The sequence below is a fragment of the Rhea americana genome, unplaced genomic scaffold (genome assembly GCF_003343005.1).
Source record: "Rhea americana isolate MKP2758 unplaced genomic scaffold, rheAme1 scaffold_278, whole genome shotgun sequence".
NCBI lineage: Eukaryota > Metazoa > Chordata > Aves > Rheiformes > Rheidae > Rhea > Rhea americana.
The window spans coordinates 425,511-448,615 of NW_028186399.1; the positions used below are offsets into that span (position 1 = coordinate 425,511).

Below are 23,105 nucleotides of genomic sequence, written 5' to 3' on the forward strand. Positions count from 1 at the left end.
TTGATAGGGGAAGTGTTAAAGTTTACAGTGAGGTCTCCTGCAGAACAGCTCCCCTCAGCCTGTTCTATCTCCCAGCTGCTAACTCAGGATTTGTGTTGGGGTAGTGGGTAGCCYGGCCCTGACTATCATCAGTGCAGAAACTTTAGTGAGAAAAAGTACACAGCTGTAAAAAATCTCATTTCTTTGAAATGGGAAGAAGAGCAAATATGAGTCTGAAATATGAATAGAGAGGGCAGAAGACAGTGCTGGTGGAGGGATCTCATCTGTCTTCTGCTCTGAACTGAACCAGTATCTGCTAAGTCAGCTTGTCCTTCCTGCAAGGCTCAAGGCAGATCCTGATGGAGCCAATCCAGTGGAGAGGAGTTGCCCACCTACTGCCCATTTCTGGCTCTCAGTCAGGCTGCTTATAGTATATAGAAGCCTAAATGGCAATGTGAAATTTAATACTGGGAAATGAGGTTCATCACTCCAGCCTTGATGTGCTCCAGGTGRAGGTACTGGAAAACTTCATGATTTGGGAGGGTGAGGCAGAACAGAAGGTCGGATCAGGACATTGGGCAGAAGAAAGACACACCACTAGAAASAGGCACTCGGGACATTGGCTGGGACCTAACTGGGAGTAGAGTGATGGCACCCTGTGGATGCATCTCCTTCCTTTCTCTCTCTCTCTCTGCAGACCAGCGGATTGGGACATGTTTCTCTGCTCTGATCGGGGGCCGCTGTGCTGGGGAACTCCCTGGCCAGTACACCAAGATGCAGTGCTGCTGTGACTCTGGGCGTTGCTGGGCCATTGGGCAGACTCCAGAAATGTGTCCTGTCCGGGGGTCTGGTAAGTGCAACACTTGGAACCTCCACCTCCCACTGGGCCAGCCTGCAGCTCTGACTGCCCCAGTGATACCCCAGGCTTTCACAGACACGGGCGATTATCAACATAATGCCACAGAGAAGGGTCACATGGGAATGCTGACTCACCTGCYTGGGGCTCATCTGAAAGCAAGCCAGATGAGTTCAGCCGAGGCAAGAATTTACCCCCTTCCTCCTACTCTCCTACCCTTCCAGCTTATTTTTGCATTGCAGTTGAGCCGTGGGCCCAAATGAGGGTGAGTCCAGACAGGAGAAGTCCTTGAGAAGTCACAACACTGTAACTATTTTCATCTCTGCCTCTCCCTCCATCACATTGACCCTGCCACCATGCAGGGGAGAACTTTTCAGGACAAGTCTGGTAGCCTTCTAAGTCCTGTCCCTTCCTGCATGAAGGGAGCCTACAGTGCCATCTTCCCCACACACCCTGAGAAGCTCCTGCCAAACACCCTGGCAAGCTGACTCTCATCAACTGCTTTGGAGAAGAGGGGGTTAAAACCCTCCTCATCGGTCTGCCCTCTTCCCATCAGCACCCACCCTCTTTGCTGTCTGCCAGTTCCTGTCTCCATCTCGCTGCCTGTGTTCTCTGCATCCTGGCAGAGACAGGAGGGGGATTCAGGCACTCTTGGAAAGACACTAAGGCAGCTGGTTTGTTTCAGATGAGTACCGCAGGCTTTGCATCGAAGGACTCCCAGTGGTGCCAGGGTTCCCTGGGAGCTTTCCAGGAATTCCTGGATTTGGGCCCAATGGTGTTGGGCCGGGAATCAACGGGCCTGGAGGCATCGGACCAAATGGGGCAAACGGACAAGGAGGGATCCCAGGTCTGCCTGGAATGGGCCCAGGAAGTTCAAGCATCGGTAAATTAAAATTCCTTTTTTACAGTGCTGACCCAACTTGGCTACGTGTCTCAGGACATACACGGCGTGTCTGCCTGTGTGCCTGCCCGCTCCTCCGAGCTGTGCACACACGAGCAGAGCACCAGTGTTCTTAGCCAGCTACAAGGTTTATTTTGACACTGGGGGAGTGATGGGATTTGACATTAATGCTGTGCAGAATGCTGAGCCCAGCAGCAGATCAAACACCGTCTCCTGGCAGAGCAAGGGAGGCTAGCTTCAGCGCAGAATATCTTTCTAATTACCAAATAGGAATGAAGCTTTCTTGTCACCATCTCACTCTCTGCSTCCTCAAAACAGAGGAGTGTTTTTCCCACTACCAGAGACACCCCTCTTGTGTGCATCCCAAATAGCTCCTTGCCAAGGGCTTGGACATGTAAACATGCACTGGATGTTCATAAATATTGATCCCCGCCTTACTTAAAGGCTGTGCAGTCTTGTGCATGTCAGTAGAGGAGGGGTACGATAGCACTTTGAAGAGACTTTTGAGCTAGCTGGGTTTGTGTCTGCAGCTCAAAGCAGAGATGGTTGTTCAGGGCCCAGGAGCAGCATCGATCCAGCACAGTTTCTACGTTTACTGACTCTGCTCCAAGGGAGCTACAGTTCTCTACCTAATGCTGTCTCTGTGCCTTCCAGGAACTGCCACTTTAAATCAGACCATTGACATTTGCAAGCATTTCACCAACCTCTGCCTGAACGGACGCTGTATCCCTACCCCATCCAGCTACCGCTGTGAGTGCAACATGGGATACAAGCAGGACGTGCGTGGAGAGTGCATCGGTAGGTGGAATCTGTTTGACACGCGCGGAGGTCAGCTCCTGCCACGCGCTGCTGGAGAGGGAGGGCTGGTCTCAGCCATCGAGGCAGGCTGATAGAAAGGATGTACCTGCCCAGTGAGGAACACCCAGCGTGACAACTCTTCTCTCTCAGCCACAGCTTGATCAGGGATGTGAAGCAACTGCCACTGCGTTAGATGCTTATCATGACTTAACAGGCCCAGCAAAGTTTTATTCCCCTCTCCATTGCTCACCAGGCAGAGCCTCGGGAGAGGCGACAGGGACCAGCTGACTGCTCTCCAGGCTGCAGATCCACATATCCTGTACCATTACACTCTCTTTAGGGTCCTGTCACCAAACCTGACTGGCCTTATATCCCCAGCAGCTCTGTTACGGMCTCCTCAACACAGAGGCTTGCTGCATTCCTCCCTGCTGGCCACGCTGTTAGGATGCGGGGTTGGAAGGAAGGGCTCAGCAGCTCACAGAATCCAACCTTTGTTACCCTTTCTGGCAGCTCTCAGCGTGTTCCCTGCGTAATGGTGTCTCACAGGTTTAGGCTCTTCTTCTTGCAGATGTGGACGAGTGCTCCAGCAGCCCCTGTGTGCACGGTGACTGTGTGAACACACCTGGGTCCTATCACTGCAAGTGCCATGAAGGCTTCCAGAGCACGCCCACAAAGCAGGCTTGCATTGGTATGTCTTTTCTGGTCTGGGAGGGACATGGGGTGCTGCACCAGTGTCAGCAGGGTTATCAGAGAGCTAGGTGCCAAAGGAAAATGTCTGTAAAGGAGAAAAAGACAGCTACTTGAGCTGTAAAGACTCTGATGAACGTGTTTCCGAAGGGCCCCCAATAGTGTAGCAGTGTAAAAAAATTATCCTAATTTCTGAACTAAGTCTTTTAATTGGAAATTACACTCTGTCATTCTAGTTATTCTTTCTGGCCATGAAAATTAGTTCATCACTGTCCCCTTTACAACTTTCTTTTAAATGTGGGGAARCTGTAACCCTGTAACCCCTATATCATCTCCCTTCTAGACTAAACAAATGCAAGTCTCTCAGTCTCCTCCCATAATTATTGTTTCTAAGCTTCTTGTCATCCTTGTTTTTCTCCTCTGCCTTTCTCCATTTTTTCTCTGCCTTTCCTAACATCTGGTGCCAAAATTTGATGCAGTTCTTCATCTGGGGCCTCTCGAGCACTGACAAGAAGAAACTGTCCCCTGTGGCTCACGCAGAGCTCTTCTATTGATGTAGCCCAAAAGGAGGTTACCTTCTGTACTCATTTGKGGGTAGCCCTGAGGATTAGCCTGTCTGTAATCCAGATCCTTTCCTGCCAGACTCCTGTCAAGCTAAGTTCTCCACATTGGGAGTCTTTTGTCTACAAGGATCTTCCATTACTACTGTGACCAGTCTATTTTTTTCTTGTAATTGGCTCATAAAATGCCTTTCCCAGTTCTTGATAAAGAGTCGATAACAACCCTCCCACTTGATACAGCCCTCTTCCTTTCTTCTTTCATCTTTACCCAGGGGCATTYGGTAGCCTGACTCCCTGAACAAGTGTAAACCATATTCTTGAAGTGCAGCAACTCCCCTGCTGTCCTACATCCATCAGCCATGCTATATCCCTACTGCAGTCCTGAGATTCATTCAGCTAAGGCATTGGAATCACATATCTGTGGCAATTAGCAGTAGGCTTGAGTCCACATTCATTGACTGGAGGGCTCTTGCTGCCTATAGTAGGCTTGGAGAAACCTAGAATTACTTGAGATGCAAGGGGAACCCTGGGGCAGGAAGCTGACAAAGATAATGGAGGGACTGAGATCCCAGAGCTCTGAGCTTCTGAATGTAGTGCTATTCCCAGAGCGTGCAGGAAGCTTTCTTCACCTCTCTCCCATCTCCCGCAGCTTGTACAGAGGGGGAGAGTGCAATYGCCCTGAAGCAGGGCACACTGTAAGGATTTGACAGGATTTTTCTCATGGAGCAGGTTTGCCAGAACCTGTCCTCACCCTGCCTGTTGCTACTTGCCTATGTTTATTTTCTTGCCAGACATTGATGAGTGCATCATGAATGGAGTGATGTGCAGGAACGGCCGTTGTGTTAACACTGATGGCAGCTTCCAGTGTATCTGCAATGCTGGCTTTGAAATCACACCTGATGGCAAGAATTGTGTTGGTAAGCCATTTCCTGATGTGCTGTCATCTATGGCCTTGGGGAGGCTGGGACTGTGCTGATGCAATATCCTCCCTGGGGATCGATCGTTACTTCAAWCTGTGCTGGATGAGTCTGGAATCCCTTTCCTTTGACCCAGGTAGATGCTTCTAGGGCAGACTGCATCTTAAAAATGCTCTTAAGGAAAGGAGAGGAAGAGAAATACAGATGCACTGAAATAGGAAGGCAATTTTATTGTGATGATACTGCTCCTGAAGTGTGCCTGCAGGATTTTGGGTCCAGAAGCATGAACAGGAATGGGTCCGGAAGCAGGACATTTTCCATCATCCTGAGATGCCATCTCCAGCCATCATTCTGCTGGTCTTGCTGCGAGCTGGACCAGGGAACTGAGAGCAGCAGGGATGCAGCAGGATAGTTTGGGCTTGTGTTCTTCTCCATGCCACCAGAGTGGCACCCTCTACTCCAAGAGTCCGAGTCAGCCTGTTTACAGCTGCTCACCAGGACTAGCAGTGGGAATTTTGCCTAAGAGGGGACAGAAGAGTTTGAGCACAGGGGAGTACTGCTGCAAGTGTCAGGCTCTGCTCATGTTTTCTACTTGTCCTCCCTAGATCACGATGAATGCGCCACAACCAACATGTGCCTCAATGGGATGTGTATCAATGAGGATGGCAGCTTCAAATGTATCTGCAAGCCAGGCTTTGTGCTGGCTCCGAATGGGCGATACTGTGTTGGTGCGTAGGTTCCCAAACTTGGTGTCTGCCCCCTTYCCAGCCTCCCATCCATGTTTCTGGGGACTTGTTACATGCCTGAGGCCAAGGATAGCTGAGAAAAGCATGATCATTGCCAGACAGCTTCCACTCAGCTGCCAGAAGGTGCCTCCTCACAGCAGAATGGGCGTAAGGGGACAGGTATTTGCATCTCTGCTACTCCAGTGCAAATTGGAACRTAAATGCACTTTGAGCAGCAGTTAAGTGTTGCTATGAGGCTCTGTGCTGGCCCATACACAATATGAGCTGACAGCAGTCAGCTCTRCATCTTACCAAGCCACTACAGCAAGTTCCATCAGGGTTTGTGTTTTGCTTCCCAATGGATGTGAAGCTAGAATGGAGAAAGGAGGAAGAGGAGAACATAGCAATTCTCCCAGGTACTGCTGTGACACAGGGTAATTTCTTTTGCTTACTGCACTGTTAACTCAACAGAGACAAGACCTGGCCCGTCTGAGAAAGRGCTGAGTCTCAGGAGACTAAAGATTCCCATACTCCTGCAATGAAGTGAAAAGGGAGCCCCTTCCCAAGCCATCAGGGACAGTCAGAGCATGAAAATCAGGCTGGAGACAGGCTGCAGCAGAGCACGCAAGGGACACGATGCTCTAAACTGTACCTCTGGCTCCCCTGTAGTCTCCAAGCCTCCTTGCAAAATAGGCCAAAGCCCCTATCTGTGTATCCTGCTGCTCACGGCTAAGTAACAGACCTTCTGTGCTTCCTCTTTCAGACATCGATGAGTGCGAGACCCCAGGGATCTGTATGAATGGTTGGTGCATCAACACAGAGGGCTCCTTTCGATGCGAGTGCCTTGGGGGCCTCGCTATTGGGGTGGACGGACGAGTTTGCGTGGACACCCACATGCGCAGCACCTGTTACGGAGGCATTAAAAAGGGCACGTGTGCTCGTCCCTTTCCGGGAGCAGTCACCAAGTCTGAGTGCTGCTGTGCTAACCCAGACCATGGCTTCGGAGAGCCCTGCCAGCCCTGTCCAGCCAAAAACTCCGGTGAGCTCCTCTTCCRTGTGGGTGAGCAAAACGCCAGGAAAATGCTCAGAGACATTCTGGGTCCCTGATTTGTGAGATGGSCTAGACAGCTTCACAGTGACATGGAAGAGCCATAGGTGGGGAGAAAGAAAGGCCACCTTGCAGTACTCAACAGATTTGTGTTGGATCCACAAACAAATCAGAGTTGATAGAAGCTTTTTTGGGATCARAATGCCGAATCTCCAATTCTACAGCATATCCTTTTGAATAGATGTTGGTTGAATAGGTCTCATGTGCCAAGTGATTTTACTCCTCCAGGCAGTCTTTCCTATTCACCTTTTACCATCCAGCTAATGTTTTTATGGGCAGTGATGGCCTATGGGCATTTACTCCCAGATGATCCTCCAAAATGCTGAATAGTKTTGAAAGTTGTATCCTTTCCTGCAGACCCCCACTACAAACATCTTTTCTTGATGAATTTTCATCAATAACTGACATTTCAAAATGTCTGATGACAAATTCTTAGTCACAYACTTAAAATGTTCCTTGATCTTACCCATTTTATATATGCATATATGTAGTATATACTATATAAATTGTATAGCATAGTCCATTAGTTATGTGTATTAAATAATGCCCAATAGGCTGTCATGAGATGCTGATCTCATTGCATGGATTCTCACAGAATTTTGCTGCTAGCTGTGAGTATCAGCTCTAAAATACATACTGCATAAGTGTAAACCAACACAGCTTGAGAGCTCGTAGATGATATTCTAACAAATAATAAATCCAGTGTTACTCAGAACTGATCTCACTGTACTTAAAATGTCCCGAAAAGCTAATGACTCTGTTGTGCTTTCCGTACAGCTGAATTCCAGGCACTCTGCAGCAGCGGCATCGGAATAACGGCTGATGGCAGAGGTACGTGCATCTCGCATACCATGTTCTAGACAGATGCATCTAATGTCACCCTGAGCTCCTTCGTTCAGCTGCATTTAACTGAATGTGTGTGCATCTGTGTGACCATGGGACTGTGTGTCATTAGAAATCCAGCACTGTGCAGTGTAGATTGKAGAGTCAGCTACGTTCTGCCTGTGTATATAAAAGCTGTTTGCGATTAAGGGCTGGGGAGCGAGCATAGGCCCAGGCAGGTGTAGATGCGTGCAGAACGTATAGTTATGTTAGTGTGAGCGTCTGTGTGGGTGAGACATGGTCTTGGGCACAGGAGAAGTCAGATGATGTGTGTCTTTTCTTCTGCCTAGTGATCAGTGAGTTAATGTTAAGCAAACATCCCGGAGGACTGTGTATTGGATAAAGCGACTGATTCTTGGCACTCTGTGGGAACCACATTTCTAGGGTTGCACACAGAAGTTGGCTTTACACTCTGCGTTCATTGGAATGAAGAGCATGACCAAGTGCATTCACTTGATCACGTCCCTCATCTACCCTCTATCTTCTGGGTCGCAGAAGAAGAGGTCTCGCAGTCTCCCAGGGAGAGGGAGGTGATAAGTGCATGCTGTGCGGCATGGGACATATTGCCAAGGGGCTGCTTTTAATTAGACAGCTGTGCAAGTGGTCAGGCAGGCAGCTGTGCTGCCAGCCCTAGGCAGTGCTTGGATCAGCAGGAAGAGCACGAAGCAGCCCGATAGCTATGGCCTTTCAAAACTTTCCAAGCGGGAATGAGCCAGAGGCAAAATCCTTGTGGCTTCTTGGGCATCCTTCCAGGGCATCTTGTCTTGACAGAGCTCAGTCTCAGACAGATGATAAGATGCTTTCTAGCAAGAAGCTAACGTGAGACATGCTCTGGTCAGCATGGCACTGCCTGCAGCTAGGGCTGCACATGCTCAGTGCCTCTCCAAAGCTGCAATTTCCCGGAGATATAACTGAGCTACGACCACATAAAGACAAAGACCAACAGTGACTGGGAAACCCTGGCCTGGGCTATTTGCCATCTGGCAGTATGACACTGCAAGGACACTGCTGTACAAACACAAATCCGCCCTGTTCTGTGGGAAGGCTGGTTCTTACCATGGTAAAATCTCTTTGCTTGGTCACCAGAGCTTTGTGCCAAAAAGAAAGAGAGGTGACACTGGTGCACAGCAAGAGGAAGTGCCCATCTGGCTGTCACCCCTCGGGGATRCTTCCCTGTGCTCAGTAACTTGGTGCTGTTGACGTATGGGGCAGTTCCCCTCAAGGACAAAGCTCCTACTATGGGCAGGCAGGAGGTCAGTGACAGCAGAGCTGCCCATGTTTCGCTGTGCTCTCTGCCTGCCTGCTGGGACCTCTGCAGACCTAAGACCACCCAGCACACACACACAGGCAGCAGGGGCTCGTGATACCCACAACATGCCACTGCAGAACCATCCAAAAAATCTCTCTTTGGGGCAAATCGGTCCAAGGCCATTCCTTGCAAGTCTTTGAAACTGAGGTTTGGACATCCCATGGGCTTGGCCCCTGTCCTGGGCCTTGCCCTTACCCTTATCCAAATATAAAACTCTCCCTCCTTCCCTGTGCTGCCACCATGACACAGTCCTCACCAGCGTGAGGAAACAGGCTGAGTCCACAGGTTCTCACCTCCCTCTTTCCAGGGCAGCCGAGCTGCTCTCAGACAACTCTTTATGGCAGCAATAGGAAAAGGAAATTCATTCTGACCTGGCCAGGACTTTTTCTAGTCTGGGAGTTGTGTGGCCAGGCAGTCTGTGGCAGGCAGTCAGCTCAAGGATCGTGGCTGGGTAGGGACCTGTGGAGAGTTTGTGCCATTGCAAGYTCTTTGCTGAGACCATCTGGCCATGTACCTGACCTTCTGCTAGCCCAGCTACCTGCAGGGTGCTGTCCAGCATGTCTGTCTACTCCCTGCCCTGTTCTCCCTCCAGCAATGGACCCCTGTGGAAGGACTGTGCTGGCAAGGGCAGGYTGTCCACTRTGCTCTGCCCTTACCCCCGGTGGCMTCAGCATCCTAYTTACAGCRCTTTCCAAGTAGTTTCTTCCTCCTGCATTTTCCAAAAGAAAGAACAATTAAATGATTTAACTTAAGCTCCTGAAGTAGATACACTGTCAGGAGAGTCAAACACATGGCAGAAGGTCCTGATTGCCCTCTACATGGAGCTGAATCTGGGCTCACTCTGATCCTTTGCAACTGTGCACYTCTGGACAAAGTTACCCAACTCCACAGCACCAGGAGGAATGGTGCAAGACTCCCCAGGACACACTGGGACACCCCAGGAGGGTAGGTCAGACAGGAAGGAGGGATGTCAGCTGAGGAGTGTCCCAGCAGAGATGGGAAAATCTCTGTATCTGTGGTTGGTCTTGATCCATCCTGTCTGGTTTCTTTCTCTGTGCAGACATCAACGAATGTGCCCTCAACCCAGACATCTGCCCCAATGGCATGTGTGAGAACCTACGTGGGAGCTACCGCTGCATCTGCAACTTGGGCTATGAGTCGGATCCCACCGGCAAGAACTGTGTGGGTGAGTTCAGGGCAGCTCACACTCAGCCTCATGTGAGGAAGCAAGAATTCAGTACTAGTAAGGAGAAAGCCCACACACAGCAAGAGCCATGCACTCATCAGATAAGGCTGGRAACCAGGCACAAACCTCCACGTGTACAGCTGCCCAGGAGCTGGAGGTGATACAGCATCTGGTCATCTCAGGCACTATTCTCATTTAGGGCTGTCCTGTCCACATGGGAAAGCACAAGATGCTGTGTGAGAAGTGGCACATATGTGATTTAACATACTTTCCACATTGCATTGCTCTGAGGGTGGTATCATCCCCCTCACCATCTGGCCAAAAGAATGGGTATAGGATTGTTGTACAGTAAAAAGGTGGATGGGTCCCTCTAGAGCACAATATAGACCATGCCAAGACTGGACAGAGGGACACCAGACCACCTGCTGTCCTTCTTCCATTGACTGAATAAGGACCCGGGACAGGATGGATGGGTGGGTAACATAAATCAAAGAAATGTTGATGGAGGGTGAACTCTGGAGGAATCCACTCCAGCCTCCTACTTGGAGCAAGATTGCCACCAACACCAGAATTCTTCTCCAGATACTTGATAGTTCTAGCATGGTGGCCAGATGCTAGGCACAAAAGCACTGGACCCCAAGGGACACCAAGGGGAGTGAGSCTTAGAGTCTGAATGGCTCTGGGAAAGATGCTGACCTGCAAATGATGGACTAGCCTACTCTAAACATACCAACAGTGCCTGAGCTGGGGTAAGTCTCTAGAGAGGGAGTTGCATCCTGCTGCCTAAYGTCACTGTAAACCATAGAAAGCAATGAGTGTATGTGGGCCTGTTGTCTCTTCTCTCCCCTGCCTTCTTGCTGTGTCTGTAGATCTGTATGTGTATTGACCTGAACCATAAGGAGACCATTTCTGTGCCTCTGAGATTGCCATGGCTCTGTAGAGCTAACCAGGTGGAAGACTGRACACTGATAGAGTAACTCAGAAACCCCATCTCCCTTCCCACAGATGTTGATGAATGCAGTGTCAATCGTTTGCTGTGCGACAACGGACTGTGTCGTAACACACCGGGCAGTTACACCTGCACCTGCCCCAAGGGCTTTGTCTTCAGGACCGAGACAGACACCTGTGAAGGTAACATGACTCGGAAGGCAACGCAGAGCATCTTCCTAAGATGTAAAGAAGAAAGTGCAGTTCTTGACTGTGCCTGAAAGGGAGCTAAAGGTCTAATGTGACTTTGGTTCCTTTCAATTCCAGTGGTTTGAACAGGACCAGCTCCAGGTGCTTGGGGTTTGTTGTTATTTTCTAGTGGAAAACTTCATTCTTCATTTGGAATAGTAGACATCCAAACTCAGAACATATGGGGTTTTCAGTAACTGAAAACTAGAATAATTTCCTCCAAGCTCCAAAATTGGTAGCCAAAAGCTGCACAAAATTGCAAATTTGAGGGGTTTGGCTGAAAGCTTACAGTTTGGATTGGGGAAAGATTGAGATTTGTTTCCTGACTGCAGAGTCCCAAAATATTTGAGGACTGGCACTTTATGCATGAATATGTGTTTAGACAAAACCCTGATTTTCTGTAAAGATGATGAAATCTGGCAAATGCTATGTAGCCCCGCACCTGGTCCAAACAGGCAGATAAAGGCCATGCTCAGCACTGTGGCTGCTCCTCCCCAGGCAGGAGCAGCCCTGAGYAAATGAGTCCATCATTCCCCAGTAGTTTCATCAACCAGCCTCAATCCATCCATTTCCTCAGTCCCTTTGTGATGGTGGATACGTGAGTCATACCATCCAAGACCCCTATGGCCTGGACTGCTGGTCTTCTGAACAGTTCAATATCTCCCTTTTTCCTGTTCTTTTCTTCTTGTTCTCCTCTCCTCCTTACCCTGWACCCACCCCACCCCAAGTCTCTGGCCCTGGCAGTTTTTACCGGYCACTATACCTGCTTAGTGTCCTTAGAAGGCCAGTAGAACTTTTCAAATGTCTCTTGAAAGTCACAGAAACAACGTTCTCCTACACCCCTCTCTGCTGAGCAGCCTGGTTTGGAGGTTGTCAGGAGACACCTTTGTCTTTACAGCCTAATGGTCATGTCCTGGAAGCAAATATTGGGTCTAAGGGCACTCACCACAGTCACAGTCCCTTTCTTCCCCCTTCAGATATCAACGAGTGCACCTCTAACCCGTGTGTGAATGGTGTCTGCAGGAACAATGCCGGCTCTTTTGCTTGTGAATGCTCCCCAGGCAGCAAGCTGGACCCCAGTGGCACCATCTGCGTGGGTAAGGTCACCTTCAGTAGCCAGCCCTGGGGTGGTATCTGATATCAGCAGTGACTTTTGTCCTCTTCCTGTTTACCTGAAGCCAGATCCCATTCTCCTGGCTTAGGGATGAAGATCCTTTGAGACCTCTTGTTTTCTCTCTCTCTGCATTTCCTTGCTTGYTGGCAGCTATTAAAACCTCTTTTGTTCATGCAGGAAGCCTGAAAAGCTGAAACCTCAGGCACTGCTCAGAGCATTGTGTCAGACACAGAAGTCTCTAACTGTGCTGGATCAAGACAAAGCACAGACATGGGGTCCCAAGGGACCCTCCAGGATACCAGGATGGCAGGTTCTTACTCATCAGATGGGTTCATATTGTGCTGAGATTGGGGCACATAAAGATGAAGTGGGTCCCTTCTCATCATCTGGATCACTTCCCAATAGATCCAGCCRCCCTCAGGTAGTCAGGGCCTTGCAGATCACCAGTGTATGGTGATCCAGGATAGCTGGGCAGAAGGAACTATTTTGACTCAGAAGAAAAGCAGGCTGGGATTAGGAAAGGGAAGGATGCAGAAATAATGCAATAGCAGTAGTATCAGAGAGCACAGCARTGCCTCTCTGTAATACAGCAGTGGGACAGGGTTCTGGGGAAAAGTGCAATTTGGGTCCATGCTGCAAAGTGCTTGGCCCAACAGCCTGAAAGATAAAGTGGGACCAGAGAGCAATTAGTCACATTGCAGCCGAGGGATAGTTTCTCCTAGCTGCTTCTCATCTGGCTCCCATAAAGCTGGGAACCTCAGCTGAGGAGCAGCTCTTCACTCACATCCTGTCTCTGCCTCTACAGACAGCATGAAAGGTACGTGCTGGCTGAACATCCAGGATGGGCGCTGTGAGGTGAACATCAATGGAGCCACACTGAAGTCAGAGTGCTGTGCTACTCTGGGGGCAGCCTGGGGCAGCCCCTGTGAGCGCTGTGAGATTGGTAAGGCCCTGGCTGGTGCAGAAATCGGCAAGGAAGGCAGGATGTCACCCATTTCTCTGTTGACATTCCTTTGTTTTCTTGCAGATACTGCCTGTCCCCGGGGCTAYGCCAGGATGAAGGGAGTCACATGTGAAGGTAAAGTGCTGCAGGAGACAGAACAAAGTGGTTTATTGGGGATATAGTCGTGGTTCATTTGCTGGTTTTTTGCATCTTAGAGTCGGGAAGGAGCTGGATGGGCCCTGCATCTTCCATATTACCTCTTGCTGCTGGCCTTTTCCCTGAGTCCTGTAGCCAGGTGTTTGGGGTGGAAACCAGTCTCCTGTATGTAGCACCATTACCTGGAGATGAAATGCTAATGTCTGTATGTTCTGGTGCTGTTCTATCAACATTGTGCCAGCTATCGGCATGTGCGACATGCCCATCCTGCCTGCCAGATCCTTTCTGACAAGACCCTGTGATGCAACCTCCTTGCAAAAGTGTCTGGATATGGCTGTGTGCCAGCTTGCTCTTTTTAGCCTAGTGGGTGACTCAGGGCTCCTTTTGACTCTCCCAGCGTCCTTCAAGACCATACTGGGCCTGGTCACGTGCCAGCCTCATGCCTGTTTCTTGCCTCCCTGCTGACAGATGTGAACGAGTGTGATGTCTTCCCTGGTGTCTGCCCAAATGGCCGTTGTGTGAACACAGCGGGCTCCTTCCGRTGTGAGTGTCCAGAAGGGCTGACCCTTGATGGCACTGCCAGGACCTGTGTGGGTAAGGACACCTCACCTCACCCAGACCCCTGCCCTCYTCTCACCCACCTTTACTTAGGCCCAACCCATCCCACTGCATGCCACCACTGAGCTCCCAAGACAAATGCTGTCTGAAGAATGTCGAATCTGTTACGACTTGCCAAATCCAGTAGCTKAACAGAAGTGAGGCTGCTGCAGCTCCATATTCCCAGGTTCAGTCAGTAGCATAGACGTTCTCCTTGGGAGGAATTAGGAAGTAACCAATTTTGYGTGCTCTGTTTTCACTGATTCAGTTAGTAGGTTCCTCTGCTTCTGATCATCATTGGGCATCTGTGCTTAGGGTGACTTTGAATAGATAACGTAGCAACACCTTGCCCAGCAGCCCTAAAACAGCTCTTGGCTGCTCTCTGGACCCACCATGACAAAGCTGTCCCCTTGCATAGGGGGCTGTCTGCACTACTAACTATCCCATGGARGGACCATTCTCTGGCCCTGCTGCTAACAGTCACAGGCTGGCTATGGCTTATTAACCTCTCATAACATTCCAAAAAAAGGTGGCCATATCCAAATGCCTACTGGAAAGGTTCCTGGACCCATTCCTTGGCATTGTTTGGAGGATRCTTGTTGACTTCAGCCAAAGCTGTTTTGGTTGTTGACGCTAACAATATCATAGGGCTGGTAATGTTCTGCTGACAATATCACATTTTTTAGTGTAGATGGACCTATTTATATCCACATTAATTTAAATTCAGCCYCCATGGCAGTTTTTTAAACCTGTCATAGGGTATCTCCTATTCTAGTATCACTACTGGCACATCACAGTAATGCCTAGTGACTCAGCATCCAAAGGCTTCTGGCTTGATGAAGTCTCCCAGTGGTGGGTGCTGGTGTCACCTGTGGCTGTGCTCTGCCATTCTTCCTTGACACAACATGGAGCACTTACCCCATTGCTCAGAGGATGGCAGATGTTGCTCATTTCTATTCTCCTGCTTTAAAGATCCAGCACAGCACTCATGGCAGCAGAGCATGGCACTGATGGGGTGAGTACTCTGTGCCTTCTCTCCTGAACATGGTGCAGCTGTGAGTGCTCACTCTCACAGCTGCAGGACTGAGGCTGCCAGTCCTCAGGGGTGTGGCGAGTGCAGTGGCAGGAATGATTCTTCTCCTTCCCAGTGGGAGGTTTTCTGAGGGCCTCACCCTCACTGCAGGAGATGGTTCYAGACAGAAAGAAATCCCTCTGATCCTCCTGGTTGTCTGCTGTTGCAGCTCAGCTCTGCTCTCTCCACAGACGTGCGTGTGGAACAGTGCTACATGAAGTGGGATGAAGATGAGTGTGCAGAGCCTCTTCCTGGCAAGTACCGGATTGACATGTGTTGCTGTTCTGTGGGCTCAGCCTGGGGCATCGATTGTGAAGAATGTCCCAAGATCGGCTCCAGCGAGTATAAGGCCATCTGCCCAAGGGGACCTGGCTTTGCCAATAGAGGAGACGTGCTTTCAGGCAGGCCCTTCTATAAAGGTGAGAAGAGATGGAGGAACTGTKGTTCGTGGGCTGTGCTCAGCCCGTCTTAGCTTAGTCCTGTTTCTTGCACTGGGACACTAGGTTCGTTGCAGACATCCCATCTCTGAAACAGTGCTGTTTTTTCTTTCTTCACAGATGTGAATGAATGTAAGGTCTTCTCTGGCCTGTGCACTCACGGGACCTGTCGAAACACCATTGGCAGCTTCAGGTGTCTCTGTGGCAATGGCTTTGCTTTGGATGCTGAGGAAAGGAACTGCACGGGTAAGGGAAGAGCCGGCCCYCTCCAGACCATTCCTGCCCAACTTGCTGCCTTACCTGCTTCATGGGTTGCTTAGCATGSTGGTAGTAGCTGGAGGAGACATGGCAGCTATGTCATGGAAGTGCTGAGAAGCCAAAGSCAGGCCCATGGAGACTCCTCCAGCCTGCTGGGAGGAAAGATCAGCCCTGCATCAGAGAGAAAGGTTAATGGCTGTGTCTCCTTTGACAGAGAGGAATTCTCCAGGCTGCCAGGCCAGACTTCCCAGGCCAGGAGCTCGTTTCCTTCTCACTGAATTTGATTTGCAGGACAGGCAGCCCAGTGCCAGCTGCAGTGGTACTCCTAGCCTACCCTGCCTTCACTAGCTGATCTGCTCCATCCCCACAGATATAGACGAATGCCGCATCTCACCAGACCTGTGTGGCCATGGCACCTGTGTCAACACACCGGGCAGCTTTGAGTGCGAGTGCTTCGAAGGCTATGAGAGCGGCTTCATGATGATGAAGAACTGCATGGGTAAGGGCCTGTCTACAAGGCAGAGCAGCACCTTCCTACTTTGCTATGGGGAAGAAAATAGCTGACGATGGATCTGGTGAGGGCTCCCCATTCTCAGCTGTTCTCTGAGCGTTTTGCTGTCCAGCTACCTGTCTGTTTAGTTCCTTTGGCAGTGCCCTGTTACCTTCCCTGTTATCCCAGGAAGATCAGATGTATTTCAGTCCACTTTTGCTCTAGATAAGCTGAAAATCTTGACAATATGTGTTTTATTCAAGTAAGTTGAAGGGTCCCATTCTTAATTACAAGGTTGGAAACAGAAAAAGAAACATATGAAAAGCAAATGCATTCTTTAAATAGATCTGACATTACTCTCTCCCTTTCACCGCTGCAACATAAGAGTTCTTCTGGGTATTTATTAGCTCCTTTAGTCCATTAAACGGCACCCAATGCCTTTGTATTCTTAGTGTTCTTTTTTCAGAGCACCATTATGCACAGATGAATCCTCTGAGCAGCTCCAGGGAGGCTCTCATTTTTTCCCTCTTACTGATAGTGCAGGGTATCTTGAGTCAACGCTTAGGTGCACATAAGAATGCAAAATCTTTTGAATCTAGTCTGAGTTCAAGATAGAGAACCTCAGGCTCAGATTCCTGTTCCCAGAGTTAGTAGAGGATCAAGTTTCTACAGCATTTCCCTTTCCAAAGAGCTCAGCTTGCACAAYATGGTTGCCCAGCTTCAAAATCCTCAGTGCTTTATCTCCTCCTTCTGTTGATTTTTGTTTCAAACTGTCATCAGYGCACCATTCCAGTGATTCTCTTGTTCTTTCCAGTCTTGCATTTATGAACTTTTCTATATTTTTTTCCATTGTTAATGCCAGCCACTGAAAGTGTACAAAGATATGTGGGATGGGAGCTAGGAGATATCCTTCTAGTCCTTGCTAGCTAATCTGCACAAAAGCAGTGATTTCTTCCCTCCTAGTGCTATGTTTTATATTCTGCTGGGGTCAAGGCAAGAGTTGCTGTTTCCCAAAATGCATTCTTCAAGCATAATTCCACTGGGTTCACTCAGACCCTGGATTCACTGCCTTATTAACYTTGGGCTGGCCTCTCTTTTGGGGTATATCTCTGGTGATGGGACTTCTTTGGGAACTGTGTTCCATGGCATCAATGCAAAAACGTTTTCTAGAAAACCCGGCTAAAGGGGCCAATCCACCATATTTCATATCCTGCAGATATCAATGAGTGTGAGCGTGACCCACTGCTGTGCCGAGGTGGGATCTGCATGAACACGGATGGCAGCTTTGAATGCATCTGTCCCCCTGGACATGAGCTGACCTCTGAAGGAAATGCTTGCATAGGTGAGATGATGGAAAGCAATGTTATGACCAGAACCTATTCAAGGTAGTGATGCAGGGAGATTTGCATGTCTTGCTGGGCACATGAAGCTCTCCTTCCAGTCTCACGTGCAGGTGGAACATACCCATCAAAAGCCAGGAAGGACTGTGGTAGTTTCCAGAGTTTTATTGTGTTTATGGTGTCTATTATTCTACTTCTTTTTTCATTGAAGATTGACCAGTGGGATGATGGTGAGGAGATGGCAAACACAGGGTTGTCTCCTGGCTGCTATGGATACATGTATACAGTAACTGAAATGTCATTCTCTAGACTCGATGCCAAATGATCTGTCCCCATGCATAACCATACAAAAAAGCTTTTACCTCCCGAGCAGGCTGACCACATCCCAAGTTGGAATGCTTCCTATCCTGCAGTAATCTTTGAGATATGTGTGTAAAGGTGTCAGGGATTTGTTCTGTCTTAAAGACCCAAGTTCCAGTGCTCATGCTTGGCTCTATTTAGGTTATTAGCATAGCCATAACCTGCAARCTGAGGAGAGGCAAGTGAGCAAAGGGAATTTGACCAGGACAGTCTGAGCTGGGTCTGTGTTCTAGTGTGATCGGGAAGCCATGGTTCAAATTCCTGGGAAATATAAATAGCACCAAACARTGATTGGAGAAGACAGGGATTTGGGATGCCTTACCAACCCAGAGAGGATAGAAGATCACACTAGAGGAGTGAAGAGAGAGTGAAAGCATAAAAGCTCTGGGCTGAACCTGAGAACTGCAGGGGATCAGCCTGTTTCCACCACTCAGGACAGAAAGTGGTCCAGGACAGCTACAGGGCAGAAGGCAAGGACAAAGCTAAGTTTGGAGACAGCAGTAGATGTGGGTACTCAGGAATGGGTACCGAAGGATGCTCAACATGACATCAGCATGACTAACTGCTCAAAATGCTCTCTCCACTACAGATATCAATGAATGCTCCCTTAGTGATAACCTGTGTCGCAACGGACGCTGTGTCAACGTCATTGGTACCTACCAGTGTGCATGTGACTCAGGCTTCCAGGCCACACCGGACAGACAGGGCTGTGTTGGTGAGTGTTTTCTTTTGCCAACTAGCCGTGCCAAGATTCAAGTATGCATCCAGGACCCTCTTAGTCTCATACCTCTTATAAAGCTCAGTGGGGTGCCTGAGTGTAGGCAAGGGTGGAGTCTCCTCAGGAGTGAGCTGCAGCTAGACCTGCACTGCTGGTCACCAGGGGTCACCAGCTGTGAATCTGCTGTAAGCTGTGAAGTGGCTGGCAGAGAAGGCAAAAGGTGCTTCCTTCTATCGGGRGGAGCTGTGATCCCTCTTCAGTGAGGCCACCACAAAAGCATATCTGCCACTTTCTCTCTGTGCTGGCATCCACTGTGTCCACAACTCAAACAGCTACCTGACCTCTTCCTTCTTCCCCAGACATTGATGAGTGCACCATCACCAATGGTGGCTGCGATACACACTGCTCCAACTCAGAGGGCAGCTACGAGTGCAGCTGCAGTGAAGGCTACGCGCTGATGCCAGACCAACGATCATGTGCAGGTGAGCGGCCAGCCTGGCTGTCACAGATGGCACCCCAGGGACCTCTGAGACGATTACCTGTCAACCATAGTGTTGGCTTTGGGGTAAGGGGGCCTCATTTTTTGCACACTTCCAGGAAAATGATTTCTCTGGACAAATGTTCCCTGCTTGCACTACTGTGAAAATCCAGACATTCGTTACAGGCACCAGAATCTTGTGGCTATATGGTTTGGACTGCAGACCGTCCTATGCCATCCCCCTTACTACTCCCTCAACACCCCAACCCCTGACTCTAACTTCTTTACCCAGACAATGATCTCCTCTTTCTAGATATTGATGAATGTGAAGACAATCCAGATATCTGCGATGGTGGGCAGTGCACTAACATCCCTGGGGAATATCGTTGCCTCTGCTTTGATGGCTTCATGGCATCCCTGGACATGAAAACCTGTATTGGTGAGAACAATGCTTTTCCCTGGACATGTACCATCACCGCAGCACCAGGCTGCCATTGGATGGATGGAAGGAGGGATGGAAAAGGCTGCCCCAGAGCCGGGACATGGTTGTTATGATGCTTAAAGTAGGTCCTTCTTCTCCTACAGATGTGAACGAATGTGATCTCAACCATAACATCTGTCTGCATGGYGAATGTGAAAATACTAAGGGATCCTTCATCTGTCACTGTCAGCTGGGCTACTTTGTCAAGAAGGGAACCACAGGCTGCACAGGTGGGAACACACRGGGCCTGGAGCCAGGGGTGCTGGTGGGAGCCCTTACAAACACCTACTGCATCTGCCCTGGAGGTCATGCCATCCCTCTACTGGGGGATGTTGTGGACACTTCATCCTCCCAGAAGCCCCTTCTAGGCAGGCAGAGATTACCAGGAAGGCAGGCTCCAGCCAGAAATTGAGACTGTCCTTGTTTATAGCCAAGCCATGGACCTGCCTTTCCTTTTGTCTTCATCTTCCAGTGGGCTGTGTTCATGCAGATCAGCAGTTCAGCTCACGGTTATCACTTCCAGGCAGCCTGTTCCCCACAGGAACTTGTTCCCTGGAGTTAAGCCTCCCAGGAGTCACTGGTGTCTGTATCAGAGAGCAGGCTGGTACTAAGCTGCTCTCTCCTCTCTTGGGGGACCTGAGCTGTGTCAGATTTGATGTCCTTCCTTCCTGCAGACATTGATGAATGTGAGATCGGGGCTCACAACTGTGACATGCATGCCTCCTGCATCAATGTGCCTGGGAGCTTCAAGTGCAAGTGTCGCTCAGGCTGGCTTGGAGATGGGCTCAAATGCAATGGTGAGTTCTCATTGCAGGAGAGGAGGATGTTGGTCTGTCCAAGTGCCCTGTGGGCACCTGTGAAAGTTGCACTGGGCTGGCATCTGCACTTTAAATGCTCTTGGGCAGCAGGAACCCTACATGAGGATTTACTGAGATGCAGGGAGTTGTRGGTATGTGATGGAGTGGGGCTGTAGACGTGGTTGTGTAGGTGTTTCACTGTCAATAAGCCATGTCCAGGAAGGATAGCAGTGGAGGTGGGATTGAGGGTGTATATATATATGCGAAGTGGAGTGTATGGGTRTGGTACAGAGATGTGTGTGGATGTGAGTGTCGTTGTCAGATTGTGTATCTGTGTGGTGGTATGTTGGGGCTTGGTGTAGCATGTATTCAGGGGTATATGGGTGTGGGAGGTGTGTAGGGATGTGCTGGTGTGTATATGGTGCATATGGATGCAGGAGATGTATGAGTACAGTGACTTGTCAGTGTGTGTGTGGTGCGTATGAAGGGAAGGGGTATGTGTGGGGAAGTGTGGGGGGGTGTTTGTGTAAGGCAAGACCAGTGGCACAACACTGACTGGGGGTCTCCCTGCCCAGATCTGGATGAGTGTGCAACCGAAGAGCACAAGTGCAACCTGAATGCCAACTGTGTGAACACACCAGGCTCCTACCGCTGTACCTGCCGAGAAGGCTTCAACGGGGATGGTTTCTCCTGCTCAGGTGAGGCCTGTATAGTCACCAAGCAGCAGGAATGTGGCTTGGGTGTCCTGAYGGGATAAAGTGTCATCCCCTCTCARCCATCAGTCTGGCTCAACACCTGGCTGCCTGWGTCTGGGATTTGCCAAACCAGATGTCCCCCCAAACCAGTACAGCCTGCCCTGCAGCACAGCCTGCTCAGATATTCTCGTTCTACCCAGCCTGCTCAGATGCCCTCAGCAGAGATCCCCCTTTCTCTCAGCAGATGTTTTGTCTGGACCAAGGCAATGAAAAATATTGCAGTCTCTCTTTACAGTCTCCCAACAGAGTGGTGGGAACAAGCTAACAGAAAAGACTTGTGGGATTCTCCTGGTCAAGGTGGGGGACGCTCCTATCTTTGGGTGAGCACTGCATSAGTCTCACACTTGATTCTCCCCAGATGTGGACGAGTGTGCGGATAATGTGAACCTGTGTGAGAATGGGCAGTGTCTCAATGCACCTGGGGGTTACCGCTGCGAGTGCGAGATGGGCTTCAATCCCACAGAGGACAGCAAGGCCTGCCAGGGTAAGTGCCTAGAGGTTTGAATGCTGCTACAGGGGATCCAGGGCCTGCCTTCTTTCTGGCCATAGCCTCTCTCRTACTGTCACCCGCTAATCTACTACCAAGCAAGGCACACCATCATCTGGTGGTGCAGAGCCCCTAGGTTATTCCAGGAAGCAGTCAGATCCCTGATTCATCAGTGCTGGGTGGCAAGTTGCCATGGTGAGCACCTCCCTGTATGCCACGTTGCTCTGGCTACAAGATGCTATCCTTGAGGCTATTGGCCCAGGTAAGACCAACCCCTGCAAAGGTGTCRTCTCTTCTTCTTACAAGAGTCAGTCCCCAACCTACTGAGAGCCTGGGCTAAGCCAAGGATACATGCAGGATGTGGGGGATTAGCGGAACAAAGGCGAGGGGAGAGAGTGTATACATAGCGTGCCTGGCTCACACTCACCTGGTGGTATCCGTTGGCATTAAAGCCAACATGAGGGGTTGGGTTACTGGGTTGGTAGCTGAAGCTATGACTCTGCTTTGTGATGGGTGCAGGAGAGGCTTATCCCTGCCATGGCCCRAGTATCCAGTTTTCTCTCTCTTGCAGACATTGATGAATGCACCTTCCAGAATATTTGTGTCTTTGGGACCTGCCAGAACCTGCCTGGRATGTTCCGCTGTGCCTGTGATGATGGCTATGAGCTGGACAGGAGTGGAGGCAATTGCACAGGYAAGGAATTTTCATGGAGCCATTAGATGAGGATCACTGCCCCATGATCTGCTGGTGTGAGCTGATCCCAGATGCAACAGGGAGAGGTCTAGCAGCCTGAAGTCAACTAAGCACCCCTGRGTGATGTTTATTTGCTCTTAGAAAGACCCAGATACTGCTGAATGGTATGCCTTCAGTAGGTAGAAGGGAAAGCTCCCTGTGGCTCTGCTCATTTCTTCTGAGTCTGGATACAGTCCTGTCTAACATGCTCTAGGTGRCCCTGCTTGAGCAGGGAGGTTGGACTAGATGATCTCCCGAGGTCYCTTCCAACCTTACCCATTCTGTGATTCTGTGAGCCTGGTCAAGATAGGTGAAGTAGGACAAGGCAAGGCAGGGTAGGKCAAGGCAGGTTTTGTTTGTAGGAGAATTCTGCCTGCTCTCTTATGAAGAACCTTAGAAAGACCAAGGCTATGGGCAGACAGCCCGCGTGTGTACAGAGCAACCCTGTGTGTACAAAGCAATCCTGTGTGTACAGGGTAGGGGTTATGGATTTTGTGGCAACCATACACAGGGCCTGAATCTTCATCTTTCCATCTTTTCAGACATCAACGAGTGTGCAGACCCTGTGAATTGCATCAATGGCCTGTGTGTCAACACCCCTGGCAGCTACCTCTGCAACTGTCCACAAGACTTTGAGTTGAATCCCACTGGCGTGGGCTGTGTGGGTGAGTGATGACCCACGTGGAAAGCACATCCTCCATCCCAGAGCTTGGTGGTCTTTCTTGTGGGACCCACACAACTAGAGCTGGCCACTGCCAGAGACAGAGGTGGCTGAATGCCACTGGCCCTCCCTAAGACTGGACTG

At 49.9% G+C, this 23,105-nt stretch overlaps 1 protein-coding gene across 2 annotated transcripts in view; it reads left to right on the forward strand.

Moving 5' to 3' along the window:
* The window catches only part of FBN3 (fibrillin 3), a 109,824-nt gene that overhangs the window by 65,615 nt on the left and 21,104 nt on the right, over positions 1–23,105 (forward strand). For both annotated transcript variants that reach the window (XM_085308502.1, XM_085308501.1), the window contains exons 10-36: positions 677–829; positions 1,521–1,718; positions 2,391–2,534; positions 3,103–3,222; positions 4,573–4,698; positions 5,304–5,426; positions 6,187–6,462; positions 7,309–7,362; positions 9,783–9,908; positions 10,914–11,039; positions 12,062–12,181; positions 13,004–13,141; positions 13,226–13,276; positions 13,766–13,891; positions 15,158–15,385; positions 15,524–15,649; positions 16,032–16,160; positions 17,368–17,493; positions 18,441–18,566; positions 18,929–19,051; positions 19,361–19,486; positions 19,633–19,758; positions 20,203–20,325; positions 20,901–21,023; positions 21,439–21,564; positions 22,139–22,258; positions 22,840–22,965. In XM_085308502.1, the coding sequence (XP_085164628.1) occupies positions 677–829; positions 1,521–1,718; positions 2,391–2,534; positions 3,103–3,222; positions 4,573–4,698; positions 5,304–5,426; positions 6,187–6,462; positions 7,309–7,362; positions 9,783–9,908; positions 10,914–11,039; positions 12,062–12,181; positions 13,004–13,141; positions 13,226–13,276; positions 13,766–13,891; positions 15,158–15,385; positions 15,524–15,649; positions 16,032–16,160; positions 17,368–17,493; positions 18,441–18,566; positions 18,929–19,051; positions 19,361–19,486; positions 19,633–19,758; positions 20,203–20,325; positions 20,901–21,023; positions 21,439–21,564; positions 22,139–22,258; positions 22,840–22,965 (3,609 nt within the window). The remainder of the gene's footprint in view (positions 1–676; positions 830–1,520; positions 1,719–2,390; positions 2,535–3,102; positions 3,223–4,572; positions 4,699–5,303; positions 5,427–6,186; positions 6,463–7,308; positions 7,363–9,782; positions 9,909–10,913; positions 11,040–12,061; positions 12,182–13,003; positions 13,142–13,225; positions 13,277–13,765; positions 13,892–15,157; positions 15,386–15,523; positions 15,650–16,031; positions 16,161–17,367; positions 17,494–18,440; positions 18,567–18,928; positions 19,052–19,360; positions 19,487–19,632; positions 19,759–20,202; positions 20,326–20,900; positions 21,024–21,438; positions 21,565–22,138; positions 22,259–22,839; positions 22,966–23,105) is intronic.